At 46.0% G+C, this 18,758-nt stretch overlaps 1 protein-coding gene across 2 annotated transcripts; it reads left to right on the top strand.

The window, feature by feature from the left end:
• Positions 1–20: 20 nt before the first annotated feature.
• Positions 21–18,292, top strand: abcc5 (ATP-binding cassette, sub-family C (CFTR/MRP), member 5). 2 transcript variants are annotated; one of them, XM_029000369.1, is made up of 29 exons: positions 21–112; positions 1,203–1,395; positions 4,360–4,508; positions 4,605–4,760; positions 5,185–5,329; positions 8,574–8,807; positions 9,082–9,255; positions 9,345–9,492; positions 9,670–9,818; positions 9,905–10,012; positions 11,387–11,701; positions 11,776–11,847; positions 11,930–12,054; positions 12,159–12,231; positions 12,303–12,506; positions 12,598–12,741; positions 12,831–12,927; positions 13,292–13,476; positions 13,838–13,984; positions 14,066–14,195; positions 14,540–14,822; positions 14,935–15,121; positions 15,214–15,303; positions 15,426–15,615; positions 16,069–16,228; positions 16,335–16,413; positions 16,630–16,743; positions 16,967–17,131; positions 17,341–18,292. In XM_029000369.1, exons 2-29 carry the CDS (start codon positions 1,276–1,278, stop codon positions 17,440–17,442), a joined length of 4,245 nt encoding a protein of 1,414 aa, XP_028856202.1. In that variant the 5' UTR covers positions 21–112; positions 1,203–1,275; the 3' UTR covers positions 17,443–18,292. The 2 variants fall into 2 exon arrangements, with proteins under 2 accessions (XP_028856202.1, XP_028856203.1); XM_029000370.1 differs by lacking the exon at positions 21–112 and adding an exon at positions 920–1,072.
• Positions 18,293–18,758: the final 466 nt, after the last annotated feature.

Here is an 18,758-nt window from a genome sequence, read left to right as displayed (position 1 = left end):
ACTAAATAAACTACATGTCCCATGATGCAACGAGCGCAGAGCTGCTTTATAAAGGAGTTGTTTTCGTTCGCTAGGTGTTCAGGAGCTCTTGGCTGACAGACGGGAAAAGCAGGTATCTGTTGGCAGGGAGAGTCGGATGGCAGATTTAAAAATATTTCCTAGCCAAAATACTTTTGCGAGAGCGCGGACACGAGATTAATTGTACCATAATGTTAAATGTGTGTATTTGTTATTCCCGTATCTTTCCTTTGACATGGAACGCGAGATTTACGTTACATCATGGTTTACAATTGGCTATGGGCAGTATTCAAAAAGCCGTGTATAGCAAAAGACCTGGCAAAATGACACGCGTCGTTAATAATACAACACGCATCGACGCGTCGTTCGTGAGGGAAACTGCCACAGCTTTATAACGGGGATGCATTGTTTATCTGTCCGATTATATGCATGACTCAAAACCGCGCGATTCACGTACAATGTTTGTCCTTTGCGTTCATCGGGATATTATACGTGTAATATAGCAGTAGGAAAAAATACTATTATGAATTATGTATGTGTGTATGTATATATATATGTATGTATGTATATGTATATTAGTATGTCCTTAGCTGTATGATGACGCTCGGATTTTATTGATTTGTAGATTTGATTTTTGCTCGAGATGGGAGGTGAAGGCGGTCGGGCTCGTTTCTTTTTATCCCAGGGTGACGGCAGAATAGGGGAAAAAAGGGGTGGGGAAAAAAAAAAAAAAAACAACCAGCGTCCACTTTCCTCCTGTAGGCCGGTGGCGTGTGGTGTGGGGTCGTTTAAAGACAGAAACGTCGCCTCCCCTCGCCTCCGCTTCCGGGACTGCGTGTACCTTCCCTGCTCTTCGTTTTTCCGGGGCCGACTAAATGATTCGCTCAGAACGCGAAACGCCGACGACACTCGCGGACCTGCGTCGGGTGGAGGGGGCACACACACACACACACACACACACACACACACACACACAGCACGTGTGTATGCGTGTGGCAGTCTGTCCGCTGTGGGCTCGATATTGACGGGGATGCGTGCGCGAATCCGGCTTCTCGTATGTAAACATCTCGTTTCATCGGCGCTCCGTCCTCCCGTCGCTCGTCGTTATTATTATAATTAATTTTTTTTTAATTATTTTTACAATTTTTTTTTTTTTTTTTTTTTTACCTCCCCGCCCGTGACAGTGACCAACGCAGACCGAAGCCCCCGTGCAGCAGCAGCGACGCCAGCCAGCAACTCTTATGTTGGGAGAAGAAGATGAAAGAACATGATTTAGTGAAGGACTACCTGGCCGCCGGCTCTGTGTACCGGGCTGTACCGTCCAGAGAGGCCTTGCCTGGTGCCGAGGTCGACCCGTACCAGCTCTCCAAAGTTCAGGTGCGTAATGTGGCGCGGTAATAGGGATTGTGGGCCGCGTCTGTCTGGGAAGCCCGTCACGTTCCTGCACGTTCCTGCGGCGTTCGGTCCGAAGGCACCGCCGGGGGTTTAATTGTGTTACGTGTTCCGGCTTCATCCCCGATTTGGCGGCACGTGTCCGCTGTAATCACTTGCGGCCCTCGCATCTCAACGCTTAATTCCAGCCACGAGTTGGACCGGATCCTTGGGGAAGAGTGGCGTTGGGTTGCGGAGGCTTCTTCTGCCATTAAACCTCCCCCCCCACCCCCTTGTGCCGACTTTTTATTGTCCTCAGTTTGCTGCGAACAGGCATTGCCTGCGCCTGCTCGGCCAGAATGAAAACGAGGCCGACTGTCATCCGTCCGACCTCAGTTCTTCGTCTCGGTGCCGCACAAATGGAGGGAGAGGCGCTGTTTACCGGCACAGTACCGTCATCGGGGGGGGGGGTGACGGTGATACAATGGAGCGGCAGCTGCTGTTTTGTGTTTTCGTCGGGACGGCGAACCTTTTGTGCTATTTTATATTTTTTTTCCGCCCTCCCGCCCCTGTGCTGTCAGCGTTGAGTCAGCCGGTTATGAGAGGTTGTCCTTTGTTTCCCCCCCCCCCGCGTGCCATTGTTCTGTTTGTTTTAAAGCTCCTTCAAGCCGTCCTGCACATCGGCGTCTTCCCCCTTCACTGTTGCATTCTGTCGCTTTAAGGCCCCCCCCCTATGCACAAGCTCCTCCTATAGCAGCCGGGCCTGGATGTTTACATAAATTCGAGCTCCTCCCACCGTCTACATCACCAGCGACGGCAGCCAGTCGGCTTCCTGGCCGGGGCTGATGCGCACCAGACTCGGGGCGAGCGATTGGTCGGCGGCTCCCTGCAAGGCCGTGTGCGCATTGTGCCTCTGCAACGTGAGACGCTCCGGGGGGGGGGGGGGGGGGGGGGGGGGGGGGGAACGTGCGGCGGAGGCCGGTGGGAGGAGGGGCGCGGGGTCCTGCGAATGCCAAGCGGCAATGCGGAGCGAGCGGCGTGGGCAGCGCGCCCAGGTCATTCATTCAGAAAAGGACGTTGGATGCATTAATGCCCTTTAGTCCTTTAGTCTTGTTCCAGGAATCTTGCCCTAAGGCCGCGTTATGTCATCGCCGTCAATGCGCGTTGGCTGTACCCACTTTTAACCCTTTCACGTTGATGGAAAAACAAATCACATCCATTGAGTTTAATCACTTGGGGGTCAAGTCCATAAGTGAGAATGTCAAGTAATTTTACCAACAAAAAAAAAAAAGTAGAAACCGCTATTTTACAAAAATGTTTTTTGTTGGAGGGTTAAAGAATTTTTTTTTTTATTTTTTTTTAGGCTAGACATTGCATTAGAACATTATAGGGACGTTCTAGTGCCACTCATTCTACGTGTGTCCACAGATTAGTTCTGCAAAGGCCAGGTACATCTTTAGTTATTTAGTCATTTAGAACACAAAATTGGGTTAAACAAGGACTAATTTTTTGGGTTTAATATTGCTGACCCCTTGTCGTTCCAACACTTCATAAGTGTAATAGTTATGTTATAACTGTTGTAAGTAATACTATTTTATAACCTTTAATAACTCAATTCTGTAAAGAAGTAAGGAAAGTCTGTAAGTTCCTGTTTCTATTGTGTTAGTGGCTGAGCTGGAAAACACCCATTTTAGGCCAATCATATTGCTGAAATGCAAAAAAAAAAAAAAAAAAAAACTGTGCCCATAGCACATGGTAATTTTTAAAAAGCAGGGGAAATGTTTGTCAGTCACTGTAATCAACTCAAACCCATGCTTCTATTTCTATCTGTGGGGACCGAGAACAGCGTGTCCTGAAGTTCAAGGCTATGACCGGAGATAATGTGAACTTCTGCAGACCGAGATTAGAGTCTGAAAGTAGTTTTGTGTCCTTGTCACAGTTTGCCAAAGCCACCGAAGCCTGTTCGATGCTGATTGATCCGTTAGGAGCTCAGACTTTGGACTCATTTTGAAATGTAATATTGGGAATGATTTCTATCTAGATAAATGGTGTCACGGGCATTTAGTGGAGTTAAGGCTGGACTGTGCTTTTTCGTAACTGAGGAAGATGATCTTGTTTGAACCGTTATCCTGGGCCTGATTTGATTGATTGGGATTAATTCGGCGCAGCGCCTGATGCCATTAGTGCCACGCCAGGGTGTGTTTAATCCCAGAGCGCACGCCTTCTAAAGAACACTGTGTCTCCTCCAGCACAAGTAATCCCGTGAGCCTTTTTTTTTTTTTTTTAAAGCCTTGCGTCCTTTTCAGATGCGGCAGAGAGACGCACACACACAAGCGGTCACAAACCGGTGTGCACTTAGCAAAGTCATCCGCGGGATGGTGTAATGAAGCAGTCGCCCATAGCAACGGCCTGTTTGGGAGCGCCGTGTCCCGACTGCCGGAGATTACGGCTCTGCTCATGTGGGGCACCGTTTTTTTTTTTTTTTTTGTGTGTGTGATTCCGCACCTCCTCCCACCATTTTGTCTGTCACAACGGGGAAGAAACCAGTGTTGTGACACTCTTAAGGGTGGCTGTCCTCTCAAGAGAAGATGGCTGTGTGTGAGCAGAGGAGTCACGTGTGCACTCCGGATTTTATTTTTTATTTATTTTTTTAACGTTTGCAGGACACTGGGCCACTTTGTAACGTTTGCACGGGTGCTTGCACAAGACAGGCCTTTGGTCTCCTGATTCCTAAAAAGGGAAGTCATATGACCTGCCTGTGTCTTTCCGCCTCAGCCGAACGCAGACTGCTGAGCAAGATGTCTGCTCTAATTTTCCACAGACTCGTGAAGGACACCCAGAGAGGAAGGTCACCTTTTTTTTCTTTTTTTTTTTTTTTTTTTTTCTTTTTTTTTTTTTTTAAGCGTCTTATACTGTTCCTTCTGCATTTATGGATCTTTTTTTTTTTTTTTTTTTTTCTTCTTCTTTCAGGATGGCCTGGAGACTGCAGCAAGAGCTGAGGGTGGCCTGTCGTTGGACGGCGGGGCCTTGGCTCACATCAAAGACCTGGAGGATGACGGAGGGAGGAGTAAATACCACCACAGCGTCAGCATGCTCAAGCCTTTCCGCTCCACCAGCAAGTGAGTGGTTTTCACCGTTCCTCTTCACCTGCGCTTCAGGGCGACCCTCGCCTAGTCGCCGACCGACTCTCCAACTACGTTCTAACTCCCTTCCAGGCACCAGCACCCGGTGGACAATGCTGGCCTCTTCTCGTTTATGACGTTTAACTGGCTGACCCCACTGGCCATCCGAGCGCACAAGAAGGGTCAGCTGTTCCTGGAGGATGTGTGGGCCGTGTCGGAGTGGGAGAGCTGTGAGGCCAACAGCCGCAGGTCTGCCACATTGAAATCAGGAGAGAATCACAAACCGGGCCTCAGTTCCCACAAACCCACTCGTTCCTTTTCTGTGGGTGTCCAAATAGTTTCAGTAGATAATATTTACACTCTTAAGGAGATGTACTGCCTTTTCATCTTCATCCACGTTTTATTGTAAGCCTTTCTGGACCCCCCCACCTCAGTCTGGCTCATATGAACGCAACTGTAAAGGAACAGAAAATGCCCAATGTATTCAAGCTGAGAAGCTCAACTTATCAAATGTATTGACATTTTGAAATATAATAAGAAGAATAATACAACTAGTCATGTAAATGTAAAAAAAAAAAAAACTAAATGTAAATATTTTAATTTACTATTTGAATCCCGGTCTCTGGAGACTGGGATAAGGTTGGTTATGGACTCACCTGTGTTCTCCTTGCAGACTGGCGGGTCTGTGGGAGGAGGAGTGTAAGGTGCACGGTGACCAGGCCTCGTTGCACGGTGCCGTCTGGGCCTTTTGCCGAACCCGACTGCTGCTCTCCATCCTCTGCCTCATGGTCACTCAGGTGGCAGGCTTCAGCGGCCCAGTAAGTAACACCATCTCATCATCTGCTCTTTAGCCCTTTCTTGACTCACCCGTTCTCTCTCTCTCTCCCCCTCTCTCTCGGTCTCAGCCTATGTTTCTCAGTTTCTGTGTCTCACTGTAGTAGCTGGGAGGGTCTATGTGTGTGTGCCCCCCTGCCCCCTGCTCCCCAAGGCTGGAGTGTACAGGTAAGTGTCCAAGTGGGGCAGGGAGAGGAGTCTTTACCCCCCTTCTCTTACCCTCACTCAAAGCCCACTCGCCAGTTTGTTCTGTGGATCTAATGCATAGCAAAGCATGAGGGCCTTTTTCTCTGAGGGTAACAGAACCGCGGGGTAATTTGTTAGCAAGAGGTTCAAATTTTTTATTTTATGCTTGTAATCCCAGATATAAGTGCCTTAACGTTGACCAAAGTGACCAATGGCAAGCCGCCATCATGTTGAAACCTTTTTAGAAATTGTTTAAATTGAAATTGTTGATGCGGAGTAATCGGACTTGGTGCAGTTTACTCTTAATGTGATTTGAATTTTCAGTTTGGAAGGTTCTCTTGGGGAAACACGTGCTCTATTTTTTTTTTTCTTTGACCAGGTACTGTTATCTCCTTAAGAAATGCATATAAACGACCACATACTGTAATGATCCCATACAGCAGTGAGGGGAAATAAGATTCCAGACACCAGTTGGGGCGTGCTAATATCTGCTGCCCCCTGCAGGTGCTGCATTAATCTACAGGCCCAATAACTTGCAGCATTTGAATCATGGCCCCAGATTCTAAATCTCTGCAGAGTGCACTCTCTGCATGTCTTTCCTCTTTGTGTTCTTTTTTGTTTTTTACTTGTTTTGGTCACTGAGTTGCCTGCTATCTGATTTGCATAAAAGTGGTCCCCCGACACTGATGCACAACATGGTGTGCAGACCAGTGTCTCTCTGTCTGCTTTAGGTGGGCAGGGGTGTCAGGGTTAACCAAAAACCTTTTTTCCAAGGAGAGCTTCTGTCACTGTCCCTCCATGGGTAATGCAGGGACTCTCTGTCTCCCTCTCACCCCCCTCTGTGTTACTCTTAGTGGCATTAGGCTGGACCAAGGTGCCCCACCACCTCCCATGAAATTAGAGCACATCTCCGCTTTTCTTTTTCTTAGTTATTTCATGGATGTTTTCGGGCCACCCAGATAACGTTTAACTCTGGATTAAATTCAAAGCTGTAATTTTTCCCTCCCTTGACAGATGAGGCCGAGCCAGTAATGGTTGTTGAGGGAGGGGCGAACTCGAGGGGGCTCGTCGGAAGGTGGGTTGTCCGGTGGGAGGGGTGTATGTATGTCGGGCGCAGAGATCTCTGCTGCGCTGTGTGAGAGACATGTGACAGAGGCTGTTCTTTAGAATCCACAGGCCGTGTGTTTTACCTGCGGAGAGATAGAACGCGGCACAGGCCGAGACGCCGGTGAAAAAATAAATGCCTGAGAGGTAAGGGCACGTTTCTTACGCAGGGCTAGATCAAGAGATTTTATCTTTGTCCTCTCTCTCTCTCTCTTGCTGTCTCTCTCTATCTTTCTGTCTGTCTTTCTTTTAATCACTTGTTTTGTTCAGGAAAATGTGCTTGTCCAATGCATTCCGATCCAGCACAGATTTGTGTATTTTATTTTATTGTTTTTTAACTTCAATGACTGAATATTGCACTGTATGTCTGTTGCTCTGTTCTTATAAAGTGTAAATGCTCTCTTCATTACGTGCCATCGCTGACCTATAAAAACAGACACAGTCGACATATCCGTAAACTGCTTTCAAGTGCAACCGAAGGGTTCTGACGTGCCGTCATGGAATTTGGACTGTCTCTCTCACTAAACACTGTCTGCACCTGGACTGCTAAACTGTCTGAGGCTGGAAGCTTTGAGTTTCACCTCCAGCCTGTTAACCTGCTTAATCCCATGGATGGCCACCAAACGTAATGGACGCATGTCTTAATGGCACAGTATAAATTTCTGTGCCATTCTTCTAAAAGTCTGCTTTTTGATTGGTCAATGAAAACAGTTCTTTAGGAGCTGCCGTCAGTCAGGGGAAGAGAGGGGCTTTTTGGTTTGGGGGGGGGGTTGCTCCTCCTCCTCTTGGGATCTCTACCCGTCTGGACAATTAAAGAGACATGATAAAATGTGATCCAATGGTACGACTCATTTTAAAGGACGCACACATATACCACACAAGAGCAAAGACTATTTTATCCCATCCTCCTGATCATGTTGAAAAATGACATGGTGCTGTCACAATGGTTCATGTGTTTATTTATATTATTATTTAAAAAACCATGTATTTTTTTTATTTCCTTTTGGTAAAGATGGTGTGTTCTGCTGAATTTTGTAACCTTTTACCGCATATATGATCATCAAATCAAAAGGTTTCGCATTTTTGCCTTGTCAAATAAAATTCAACTGATGCTTTGAACCATGTGGGTTTGCTGAAGCTCACTGTCTGTGTGAAAATGTCCCTGAGTGCCAGTGTGCATGTTGGAAGGGTTTGTGCCTTTTTGCACTGTTTCTGTCCATTTGTGTGGGTTTTTTTTTTTTTTTTTTCTTTTTAAGCCTGTTATGAAACTGTTATTTTTTTCAAACTGAAAAACCCAATTAGAGGGTGGGTTTTACCTTTCTACATAAATATATGCACATACCCCTCCCTCTCTCTCTATCCCTCCCTTCCCCTCTCCTCCCCTTTGTCTGTGTGTTCTGCTATAATCAAATTGCTGATTGTTAATTTTCAGGTGTTAAAACAAAACCACGTCCTCGCCTACTACCCCACCCCGGTGTGACTGTAGGTATAATGTCTTTGAATCCATGCTGTGCATACAAAAGTCACAAAACAGGGGAAAAAGAGCATAAAGAAATGTGAAATGTCTCCTTTGTTTCTTTTTAAATGGCCGTGTTGGTACTTTTCATTGTTTCTCTTGTTCTTTTTAAAGGATCTTAATAGAAAAAGGGCCACCAAAGGTAAATGTTGAGAGCACAATGTCAAACAGGTTTCTATATCTTCTCCGTAGCCTTATCGCTTATCTCTAATGCTTAGGAGCCGTTAAGGAATGATTCATTTAGACTGACAGCGATTTGATTTTTATTTTATTTTTTTTCATGTTGTTGATGATGATCATGATGATTTTATGATTGTTGATGCCTGATGTGGTGTTTGTATCGCTGAGGTGGCGTTGGGTCATTTTGGAGCTCTCAGTCACGCGGCATGTGTCCTGTCACCCCTTACTGCTCCCCTCCACAGGCATTTGTGGTGAAGAGGCTGCTAGAGTACACCCAGCAGAGCGAGCCGGACCTGCCCTACGGCCTGCTGCTGGTGCTGGGCCTGCTTGCCACCGAGCTGGTCCGATCCTGGTCCCTGGCCCTCACCTGGGCCCTCAACTACCGCACTGGCACTCGCCTGAGGGGCGCCATCCTCACCATGGCTTTCCATAAGATCCTGAGGCTCCGGAGTATCAGGGATAAGTCTGTGGGAGAGGTAAGGGACGGGAGAGGAGGACGAGAAGGATCAGTGGAAGGTTGCGGAGAAAGTAGTGGTAATGGTTGTGAAAGAATGAAGAAAAAAATAAATGTCCTGAGAATAGGAATAACTCATTTTAACATAATGGAACACAGCAATTGCTTAAATTAACAGCCAAAAGCGACAAGTCAGATATGTTACCCACAATGTGAGGCTTAAGGGAGCCGTATGGCTGAATTCTGACCGTGATTGTAGAGTACCATGGGTCACGGTCTGCCTTGGTCCTCCTCAGCTGGTCAACATGTGTTCGAGTGATGGCCAACGGATGTTCGAGGCGGCCGCGGTGGGCAGTCTGCTGGCAGGCGGGCCCTTGGTGGCTTTGCTAGGCATGGGCTACAACCTTTTTATTCTGGGTCCTACCTCTCTGCTGGGGTCTGCTGTCTTTATTCTCTTCTATCCTACCATGGTGAGCAGGCTTCATGCTTACATTATACATACAGACAAAAGAAAGAAGAGTGTCTCCTGTTACTTGACTTGCATCTCCGTTTCGATCAGATGTTTAGCTCTAGACTCACAGCCTACTTCAGGAGGAAAGGGGTGGCCATAACAGACAGGCGTGTGCAGAAGATGAACGAGATCCTCAATTACATCAAATTCATCAAGATGTACGCCTGGGTCAAGGCTTTCTCTGAGGCTGTGCGCAGTAAGTCATGAATCTTATGGCTTTGTTAGGGGGTTTTATAGATGATTCATATATTTCTGTTGTGTACATGGTGGTCACCTTCATGATTTAGATCACGTGGCATGTCAGCAAAACAGAAGTGCAGTGAGTGCACGGCAGAGGTTGTGTGGATTCATTGCGTGCTTGTGGTGTTGACAGAAATCCGCGAGGAAGAGCGTCTGATCCTGGAGAGAACTGGGTATTTCCAGAGCATCACTGTGGGCGTGGCTCCCATCGTCGTCGTGATTGCCAGCGTAGCCACTTTCTCCACCCATATGCTGCTCGGATACGACCTCAACGCGGCCCAGGTAAGATTTGAGGTCACTGCAGCTACTTGAAGTGTAAATATTGGATCCTTAAGCCTAACACGCATCTGAATATTGTTTTCCCACAGGCATTTACGGTCGTAACAGTCTTCAATGCTATGACCTTTGCATTGAAGGTCACACCTTTTTCTGTGAAGTCACTCTCTGAAGCATCAGTGGCCATGGAGAGGTTCAAGGTGAGGAATGTAGGGATATATTGACAGGAGATGCTCTGTCACTTACTTAGCACTATTTCCTCCTGACTTGTAGCTTGGTTCACTGCTTTCAGTGCTGTGTGTGTGTGTGTGTGTGTGTGTGTGTGTGTGTGTGTGTGTGTGTGTGTGTTTTGTCCTTGTGTGACCTGGTCCCAGTAATCCCACAGTTGGGCCGCTTTGCCCTTCATGAGGTGTGTGTTTATTTTGGGAGGGAATGTGCTGAGTCATGTGGATGTGAGATCCTTGCTTGATTCAGTTTTGCTGACTTAAAACATCAGACACCCCACACGATAAACTACACCTCGCATACCACCCAATCAGGATAAAGCGCTCTGGCCGTGGCTGTTTCTCACCCCGGCGCTGGGCTGTGAGCATTGTTTTGGGATTAAACACTGCCCAGGGGACGTGAACAGGGACGAGGGAAGTGATGGGAGATGCGTGAGCTGGAGGCCACTCAGGACTGTCAGCTGGAGGGACCGGTGAACCCCGTCCCTGTGCTGACTCTGTCCCTTTCTCAAAAGGCCAATCATTTGCTCAGCTCAGGATTAGGATGCAGCTGCAGAGAGGGGCATTGTGTGAACAATGCTGACAAAGGCTGCTGTTTCAAACCTGGCTTGCTTGTATTTGTGTGTTCTTCATGGCGAAAGAGGCTGCCCGTTTCACACCCCTATATATTTTTTTTCCTGCCACATCAAGTACTTGGGGAGCATATTTTTGTGACGCGTGGAGTCTTCACTAATGTTATTTGAGGTAGTTTACAATTCGTGAGTCAGAACATATCAAATAAATGTTTCCAAGATATCTATAGCAGTACAACTGGGCAACACTGACTGACATGAGGGGTCTAAAGTCATTCAGAATGAGGAAGTAGGGTGTGTGAGAGCTGCTGTCCTCCCATTTTTAGCTTTGTTTTTTTTTTTTTTTAACACATCAGCTCCTCTCTCAGATACAGACCACTCGATTCGTTTGTTTCTGTGAATCCAGAAGAACTACTTGATGTGGCATTAGCAGTTACCCCCCCATGCAATGAGTCTATAGCTGCGGAAATCAGGCCCTTGGTGCTTGTAATTAAAAAGAATGGTTGGTGTAGTTTTTCGTGTGTTTTCTCCTATAAAACGCTCTGATTATTTAGAGAATGAAGAATGAGGATTTAGTTTCTAGTTTAGAAACTGGATTTATATATTCATGAATATTTCAGGGTTTGATACCTTTTTTAAATGATTATACTTCGTTAATGTATTGGTACAGTTTCATTATTTTTACTTTTGATCACCCATATAAAATGAACCCAATATTTCCAGTATTTAACCCTTCTGACTCTGACTGAGCCGTTCATTTCCTCTCTGTCTACGTCAGAGTCTTTTTATGATGGCCGAGGTAGAGGCAATCAGAGAGCGGCCCACAAACCCCCAGGCTGCCGTGGAGATGCAAGGTGCAAGCTTGGCTTGGGACACCACAGGTCACAGTGCCCAGCCCACCCCTCGTGGGACCCCGTGCGTTGGGCGGGGTCTTAGGAAGCAGCCAGATAACCGGCGGGAAGGTGACCATGGGACACTGGAGGAGCAGAGGGGCCAGCTCCTTTCGGACCATCCCTCCACCCCCGAACACGTCTCCACCATCAGCCAGCGGCTGCAGAGGACCCTGCACTGCATCGACCTCACCATCCAGAAGGTTTGTGTGTGTGTGAGACACATTTTATGTCATCATTGTGTACTTGTGGATTAATATTTAACTTGCCTCTCCAGGGGAAGCTGGTTGGCATTTGTGGCAGTGTGGGGAGCGGGAAGACGTCCTTGGTGTCTGCCATCTTGGGACAGGTGAGCTCAGTTTCTTAAAATGTGTCCGTGGGCTCAAGGTGGGGTTTAAAGAAAGGAATGATTATTTGTTTTCGATCCCCAGATGACACTGTTGGAAGGGACAGTGGCTATAAACGGGAACTTTGCCTATGTGGCTCAGCAGGCCTGGATCCTCAATGCTTCTTTAAGGGACAACATCCTGTTTGGAAAGGAGTATGAGGAGGAAAGGTAAGAACCTCATCTAGGACGTTTATAACATAAAGAGTACGAGGTGAGAAATCTACACTTGACAGCCTTTTACATGGCATCTGTTGTTCCCTACTCCTCCAAAGGTACCAGGCGGTTCTGAGCGCTTGTTGTCTGAGGCCAGATCTGGCAATTCTGCCCAATGCTGACCTTACAGAGGTAAGATCACCACAACCCTTCTGTCCTTTCTCAGTGACGTCGTCTCTTGATAACGTCTCGCGTTCTGATAGATCGGCGAACGTGGTGCCAATCTCAGTGGTGGGCAGCGACAAAGGATCAGTCTGGCGCGGGCCCTTTACAGTGACCGGGCCATCTACATCCTGGACGACCCTCTCAGTGCCCTGGATGCCCATGTGGGAAACCACATCTTCAACAATGCCATCAAGAAGCAGCTGCGCAATAAGACTGTTATATTTGTCACACACCAACTGCAGGTAGGCCACCAACAAATGTACCTGTTAAATGTTGCTAAAAAATGCCATATTTCTGTGTATGAGATTGTGTTGCCTGCTGGTTTGTGTCCAGTACCTGGTGGACTGTGATGATGTCATCTTCATGAGGGAGGGCAGCATAACGGAGCAGGGCAGCCACGAGGAGCTGATGAGTCTGAATGGCGACTACGCCGCCATGTTCAACAACTTGCAGCTAGGGGACACTCCACTCATAGAGGTGAGGACCAATTCCATTATTCATAAAATATAACAGACATAAAGGGGGAATGGTGTTTTCTTTATATATAAAGATTCAAATTTTTTTAGGTGCCTAATAAGAAGGCAGGAAACTCATTGAAGAAACCTCCAGAGAAGGCAAAATCAGCATCGGTCAAGAAAGAGAAGCCAGCTAACAAAGATAATGGTAATAAGATTTGTTTCTTTTGATGTTGTATGATTACGTTTACTTTACGACTTGCATAAGTGGTATAAGATGTTTGTCATTGTAATCCCTCATTTGGTTCACTAGGGATGGATCTGCAAATACCATTAGTTTAATAGCTTGGAGCCCAACTTTTTTATTAAATATACATCCCAAATATATATGAGCCAAATTCTATTTAAGTTTTTATTTATTTTTTTTAAGGTTTTTAGCTTTTGTTTGAAGATCTTTTAGTGAAACTTTGAGTCATCTGGTCCACACTGTTTCTTATGAGGCCTAAAACCTCTTAGTCTGTTGTGGTTTGTAAAAGGGTTACAAAAAGTCCCTTCTCTTCATCTTCCTTTAGGTCAGCTGATGCAGATGGAGGAACGTGGGCGGGGCTCAGTGCCATGGTCAGTATATGGGGTCTACATCCAGGCAGCTGGTGGCCCACTGGTCTTCCTCTTCATCCTGATGCTCTTCGTTCTGAATGTGGGCAGCACGGCCTTCAGCAACTGGTGGCTTAGCTACTGGATTAAGCAAGGCAGTGGGGTGAGACAGGTCTATTATTTTCTCCTTTATGAATTAGTTTGTGTGTGTGTAGCCCTCATGGAAAGACTGATCAATATTTCAAGAGTGATCACATTGTACTAAACACCCTGCTTTGCATAATCACTGGAGAAAAATAAAAGATCCGCATTCGTAAAAAAAAGGGACTGAATATAAACTAGTGCAGTCTGTTACTTATTCGTCAAACTTTTAAAATGCTGGCCATTGTATTTTGAAATGAATAAAAAATGAAAACAATTCAATTGTAACCCATGAATCGTAATCCAATTGAAAAGTGCATGTGTGTAAGTGAATTATTTAAAAACACCATCATGTTTTTTTTTTGTTTTTTTTTTTTATGTAGAACACCACAGTTCTGGTGGGGAACAGCTCAGTGCTAAGTGACAGTATGCGAGACAACCCCCTAATGCAGTATTACGCTGGAGTCTATGCTATGTCCATGGGAGTCATGCTGTTGCTCAAACTGCTGCGTGGCGTCATTTTCGTCAAGGTGAATTTTTTTTTTTTTTTTTTCCAGCATAAAGATGTTGCACAGTCAGGTCTCTCATATTTCAAACTTCTTTGCTCTTAGGTAACATTGCGAGCCTCGTCAAGGCTTCATGAGGAGCTGTTTCGAAAGATCCTCCGCAGCCCCATGAAGTTTTTCGATACCACACCCACAGCCCGGATTCTGAACCGGTTCTCCAAAGATATGGATGAAGGTAAATCTCTACTGGGGTGTACATGCTACCGTGACTACAAACAGACTTGACCCTGTTGTGTGGCTTGAGTACTTGAATTTGGGTCAGTAGGAGACTGTGAAGTAACAGCCCTGAGTTCCTCACAGGACACCTACATTCTTGATAGATTCGACTTGAGGCTTATTACTTGGGCAGTGAGGAACTGTGTTAATAGGTTCTTCATACATGACTTAACTAGACTTTGTTCTCTTGTTTCATTTAATTTGTTCATGGGTGTGTATATAACTTCCTCTTTAATAACTAGGTGGCCTGGTGTCGCAGTTGTGTACTTATGTTTGAGAACCCCCTCTCCATTTTCATTCCAGTGGACACACGGCTGCCTTTCCAGGCTGAGATGTTCATCCAGAACGTGATCCTTGTCTTCTTCTGCCTGGGTGTGATCGGCAGCGTGTTTCCATGGTTCCTGGTAGCAGTTGGGCCGTTAGTGCTGCTCTTCATCGTGCTGCACATGGTGTCACGTGTCATCATCCGCGAACTCAAGCGCCTGGACAACGTCACTCAGTCGCCCTTCCTTTCCCACGTCACCTCCAGCATCCAGGGCCTCACCACCCTCCATGCTTATGCCAAGGGTGACGAGTTCCTGCACAGGTTGGTCAAATGAGTGGCTGAATAGAAATGTGATCTTTTCTTTCTCTCTGTCTGTGGGGGGGGGGATAAACGACAGCACATAGGATCAAATGTCACTCATCTTTTCACTCAGGTACCAGGAACTGCTGGACCAGAACCAGGCTCCGTTCTATCTCTTCAGCTGCGCCATGCGCTGGCTGGCCGTTCGCCTGGACGTGATTAGTGTGGCTCTGATTAGCATCACAGCTCTGATGATTGTCCTGATGCATGGCCAGATCCCCCCAGCCTATGCTGGCCTTGCCATCTCCTACGCTGTTCAGGTGGGTGCAGCTGGTCCTCTTTTTTTTCAGTCAAATATTCCACACCTCCCTAAGCATTGATGGTAAAAATCCATGTTATTTCTGCTCTTCAGCTCACCGGCCTGTTCCAGTTCACAGTGCGCCTGGCCTCTGAGACCGAAGCCCGTTTCACGTCAGTGGAGAGGATCCACCACTATATCCAGGTACCGCCACCCATCATATACACCCTGCGCTTACCTCAACAAGCTTTAACCTCAGCCTGTAGAACTCCCAATCTTTATAAAGCTATATTGAACCTTATATTTAATACTTTACCTTATTTCAGTCTCTTGCACTGGAGGCTCCTGCTCGCATCAAGAACAAGGCCCCCCCTCAAGACTGGCCTCAGGAGGGCGAGGTGGTGTTCGATGCAACAGAGATGAGGTATAGAGAGACCCTTCCTCTTGTCCTGAAGAAATTGTCCTGCACCATCCGACCCAAAGAGAAAATAGGGATTGTTGGACGGACTGGTTCAGGTGAGCACATTCAATAAACTTCTTAGATCATTTTTTTTTTTACCTCAGTCTTTTAATGTCCAGGTCTACAACAAAAGCAAAGTTAAGTGATTGTCATTGTGGCAACCTAGTGATTATGGGGCCGCTTCCTTAACCCCAAGGCCACCACTGCCCCACGAAGCATAAGCATATACTATTAATAATAATAAAAATAGAGAGATTGATCCCATCATCACAGTTTAATAATTTATGTGGGTGTTTGTTGTCTAGTGGGTAACACATTAGCCTATGAGCCAGAAGACCCAGGTTCAAACCCCACTTACTACCATTGTGTCCCCGAGCAAGACACTTAACCATGAGTGTCTCCAGGGGGGGACTGTCCCTGTGACTACTGATTGTAAGTCGCTCTGGATAAGGGCGTCTGCTAAGTGCCATAAATGCAATAATATTGTACCTCTCATCTCTGCTGTTCAGGTAAATCTTCTTTGGGTGTTGTCCTCTTCCGTTTGGTGGAACCCTGTGGCGGTTCTATAAAGATAGATGGCGTCAACATCTGTGATATTGGCCTGGCCGACCTACGCAGCAAGCTGTCCATCATACCACAGGAGCCAGTGCTATTCAGTGGTACAGTCAGGTGGGCTGCTGACCTTTTTATCGATTCTATTTGTGTATGCCCTATCGAAGTGGCAGTCTCTGACTTGGATGAAGTTGACTCATGTTGTTCTCTGTGCAACACACAGATCTAACCTGGACCCATTCAACCAGTACTCAGAAGCACAAATATGGGATGCATTGGAAAGGACACACATGAAAGAGTGTGTAAGTATGGAGGGCGTTTTGTTTTACCAGCCTTTCCTAGCATACCACAACCAACAAGAAGTAAACTTGTTTGAGTCAAGTCAATAAGAAAACCTTGTTTTATGGGGTTTTAATATGTTAATGAAATAATTAAATTATAGGCGCAGTTAAGAGTCATGTTCACATTGTTCATTGTTGGGAATAGCTTACGAGTTCCTTATAAATTGTCTTGCTAAGGTGTCACAGCTGCCTCTGAAGCTGGAGTCAGAGGTGGTGGAGAATGGGGAGAACTTCTCAGTAGGGGAGAGGCAGCTGGTGTGTGTGGCCAGAGCCCTGCTGAGGCAGTGCAAGGTGAGCCTCCTCCGAAACAAAAAACCCCTGTGACCCTCCTGCAGGCCACCTGAGCCGGGTGTTCACACACAAAGTAACTAATTAATGTGAGGGAATGTGCTTCATGGTGGATAGAATTCCCATTCCTTTTAGTTCTAGGCTTTGTGCTCGCCATTAATTGTGCAGCGTCTGAATGTTTGGCTGACATCAAAGCGTCCTCCTGCTTTCCCATGCTTTATATAAGATTCTGATTCTGGATGAGGCAACTGCTGCTATGGACACTGAGACGGACGGCCTGATCCAGGAGACTATACGCAATGCTTTCCAAGACTGCACCACCCTGACCATTGCTCACCGGCTGCAGACCGTGCTCAACTGCGATCGTATCATGGTACTTAATCAAGGACAGGTATGTGGAGTTTGATAAAAATCCATGTCACGTATTAACAAATTTACTATTGCACCACTTTCCAATTTTATATTACTGAATTATAATCATGAGCAATATATCGTTTTTCTCCCCACTAGGGTTTAGCTTTTACCCTCCAGCATTCTGATTTCATATCATTAGTGATGTTCATGGCTCACTGTATTTTTCTTTGCCCGCCTCGTTCCCAGGTCATGGAGTTTGACGAGCCATCGAACCTCCTGGCAAATGAAAACTCTCGATTCTGTGCTATGCTGGCAGCAGTGGAGAACAAGATTTCTGTGCGAGGCTAGGGGGGGGGCTGATTTCAGTGCCACCGAATCAAGGGAAAGGGGACGCCTTCCCAGCTAAGGGTTCCTGCCATCAGGGCTAAGGGGCCACTTCTTGCAGACCAATAAAACACTGTTCTGTCTGTTGGGGATTACTCTGCTGAGTCCCATGTTAACAGGGTCCTGAACAGAGGCCTGTCCGGAAGGAACGCCTTTTCAGCTGGAATGGTCTGGGACCCACACATACTGTAATAAGGTTTTAAATAATAGCAGAAAAAAGGGGGTTTACACATAGATATATTCAAAACCGGTCTGTTTTATAAAAGTATATATATAAATATATAGCATATATATATATTTACAGGTGAAAGGATCTGTATGCAGAAATTATTTTGTACTATGTAAAACATAGCTGTGTTATGTTTTATGTATTTAAACTCACTCATGTCATTGTTTTATAATAAGTATTTTGGGGTTTTTTGCAACATGACCGTCTTTAGGTCATGTATAATTACGTTGTTTTTTCTGACTTGAACCCTGATCCCTAGCACAAACATTGGCCACTGGGCCAAAGGGGTCGTGACCTCTGGCTGGGGAAGGGGCTACATCCAAAGCCTTTCTGCCACCGGGATGCTGAGGTTTTAAAGCTCAGTGGTGGAAGACAGCAAGGCTTTGGCACAGCCTGGCTTCGACCAGGTCAGCACTGGATGGAAAGGACTTAAAAGAAACTGCTGCTCTAAACTCAATGTCCTCACTAGTCACACCGAGGGTACAACCGCATCCCAGCTAAGAGGCCTTGTACATGACCATTTATTAACCTCGTGTTCCTTTTTTAATATGTGGAGTTCTTTTTAAACATTTTCTCTTTACTGTTCTAATAGCTTGCATTTGTTCTCCTTGTTTTTTGCTACTCCTAATCAAGAAGCTAAATACTCATTGGCGCCATCTGTTGGATGGAGGACTCTTGATTTGTTTATTTAATAAGGAATATACAGTACAGGCCAAAAGTTTGGACACACCTTCTCATTCAATGTGTTTTCTTTATTTTCATGACTATTTACATTGATAGATTCTCACTGAAGGCATCAAAACTATGAATGAACACATGTTATGTACTTAACAAAAAATGGTGAAATAACTGAAAACGTGTTTTGTATACTAATTGTTCCACCCTTTGCTCTGATTACCTGAAATGGTTTTCCAACAGTCTTGAAGGAGTTCCCAGAGTGTTTAGCACTTGTTGGCCCCTTTGCCTGCACTGTGTGGTCCAGCTCACCCCAAACCATCTGGATTGGGTTCAGGTCCGGTGACTGTGGAGGCCAGGTCTCCACTTTTTGTTA

This window comes from Denticeps clupeoides, chromosome 13 (assembly GCF_900700375.1).
Source record: "Denticeps clupeoides chromosome 13, fDenClu1.1, whole genome shotgun sequence".
Lineage (NCBI taxonomy): Eukaryota > Metazoa > Chordata > Actinopteri > Clupeiformes > Denticipitidae > Denticeps > Denticeps clupeoides.
Note: the sequence above shows the minus strand (reverse complement) of the source record. Positions and strands in the feature narration are given on the sequence as shown.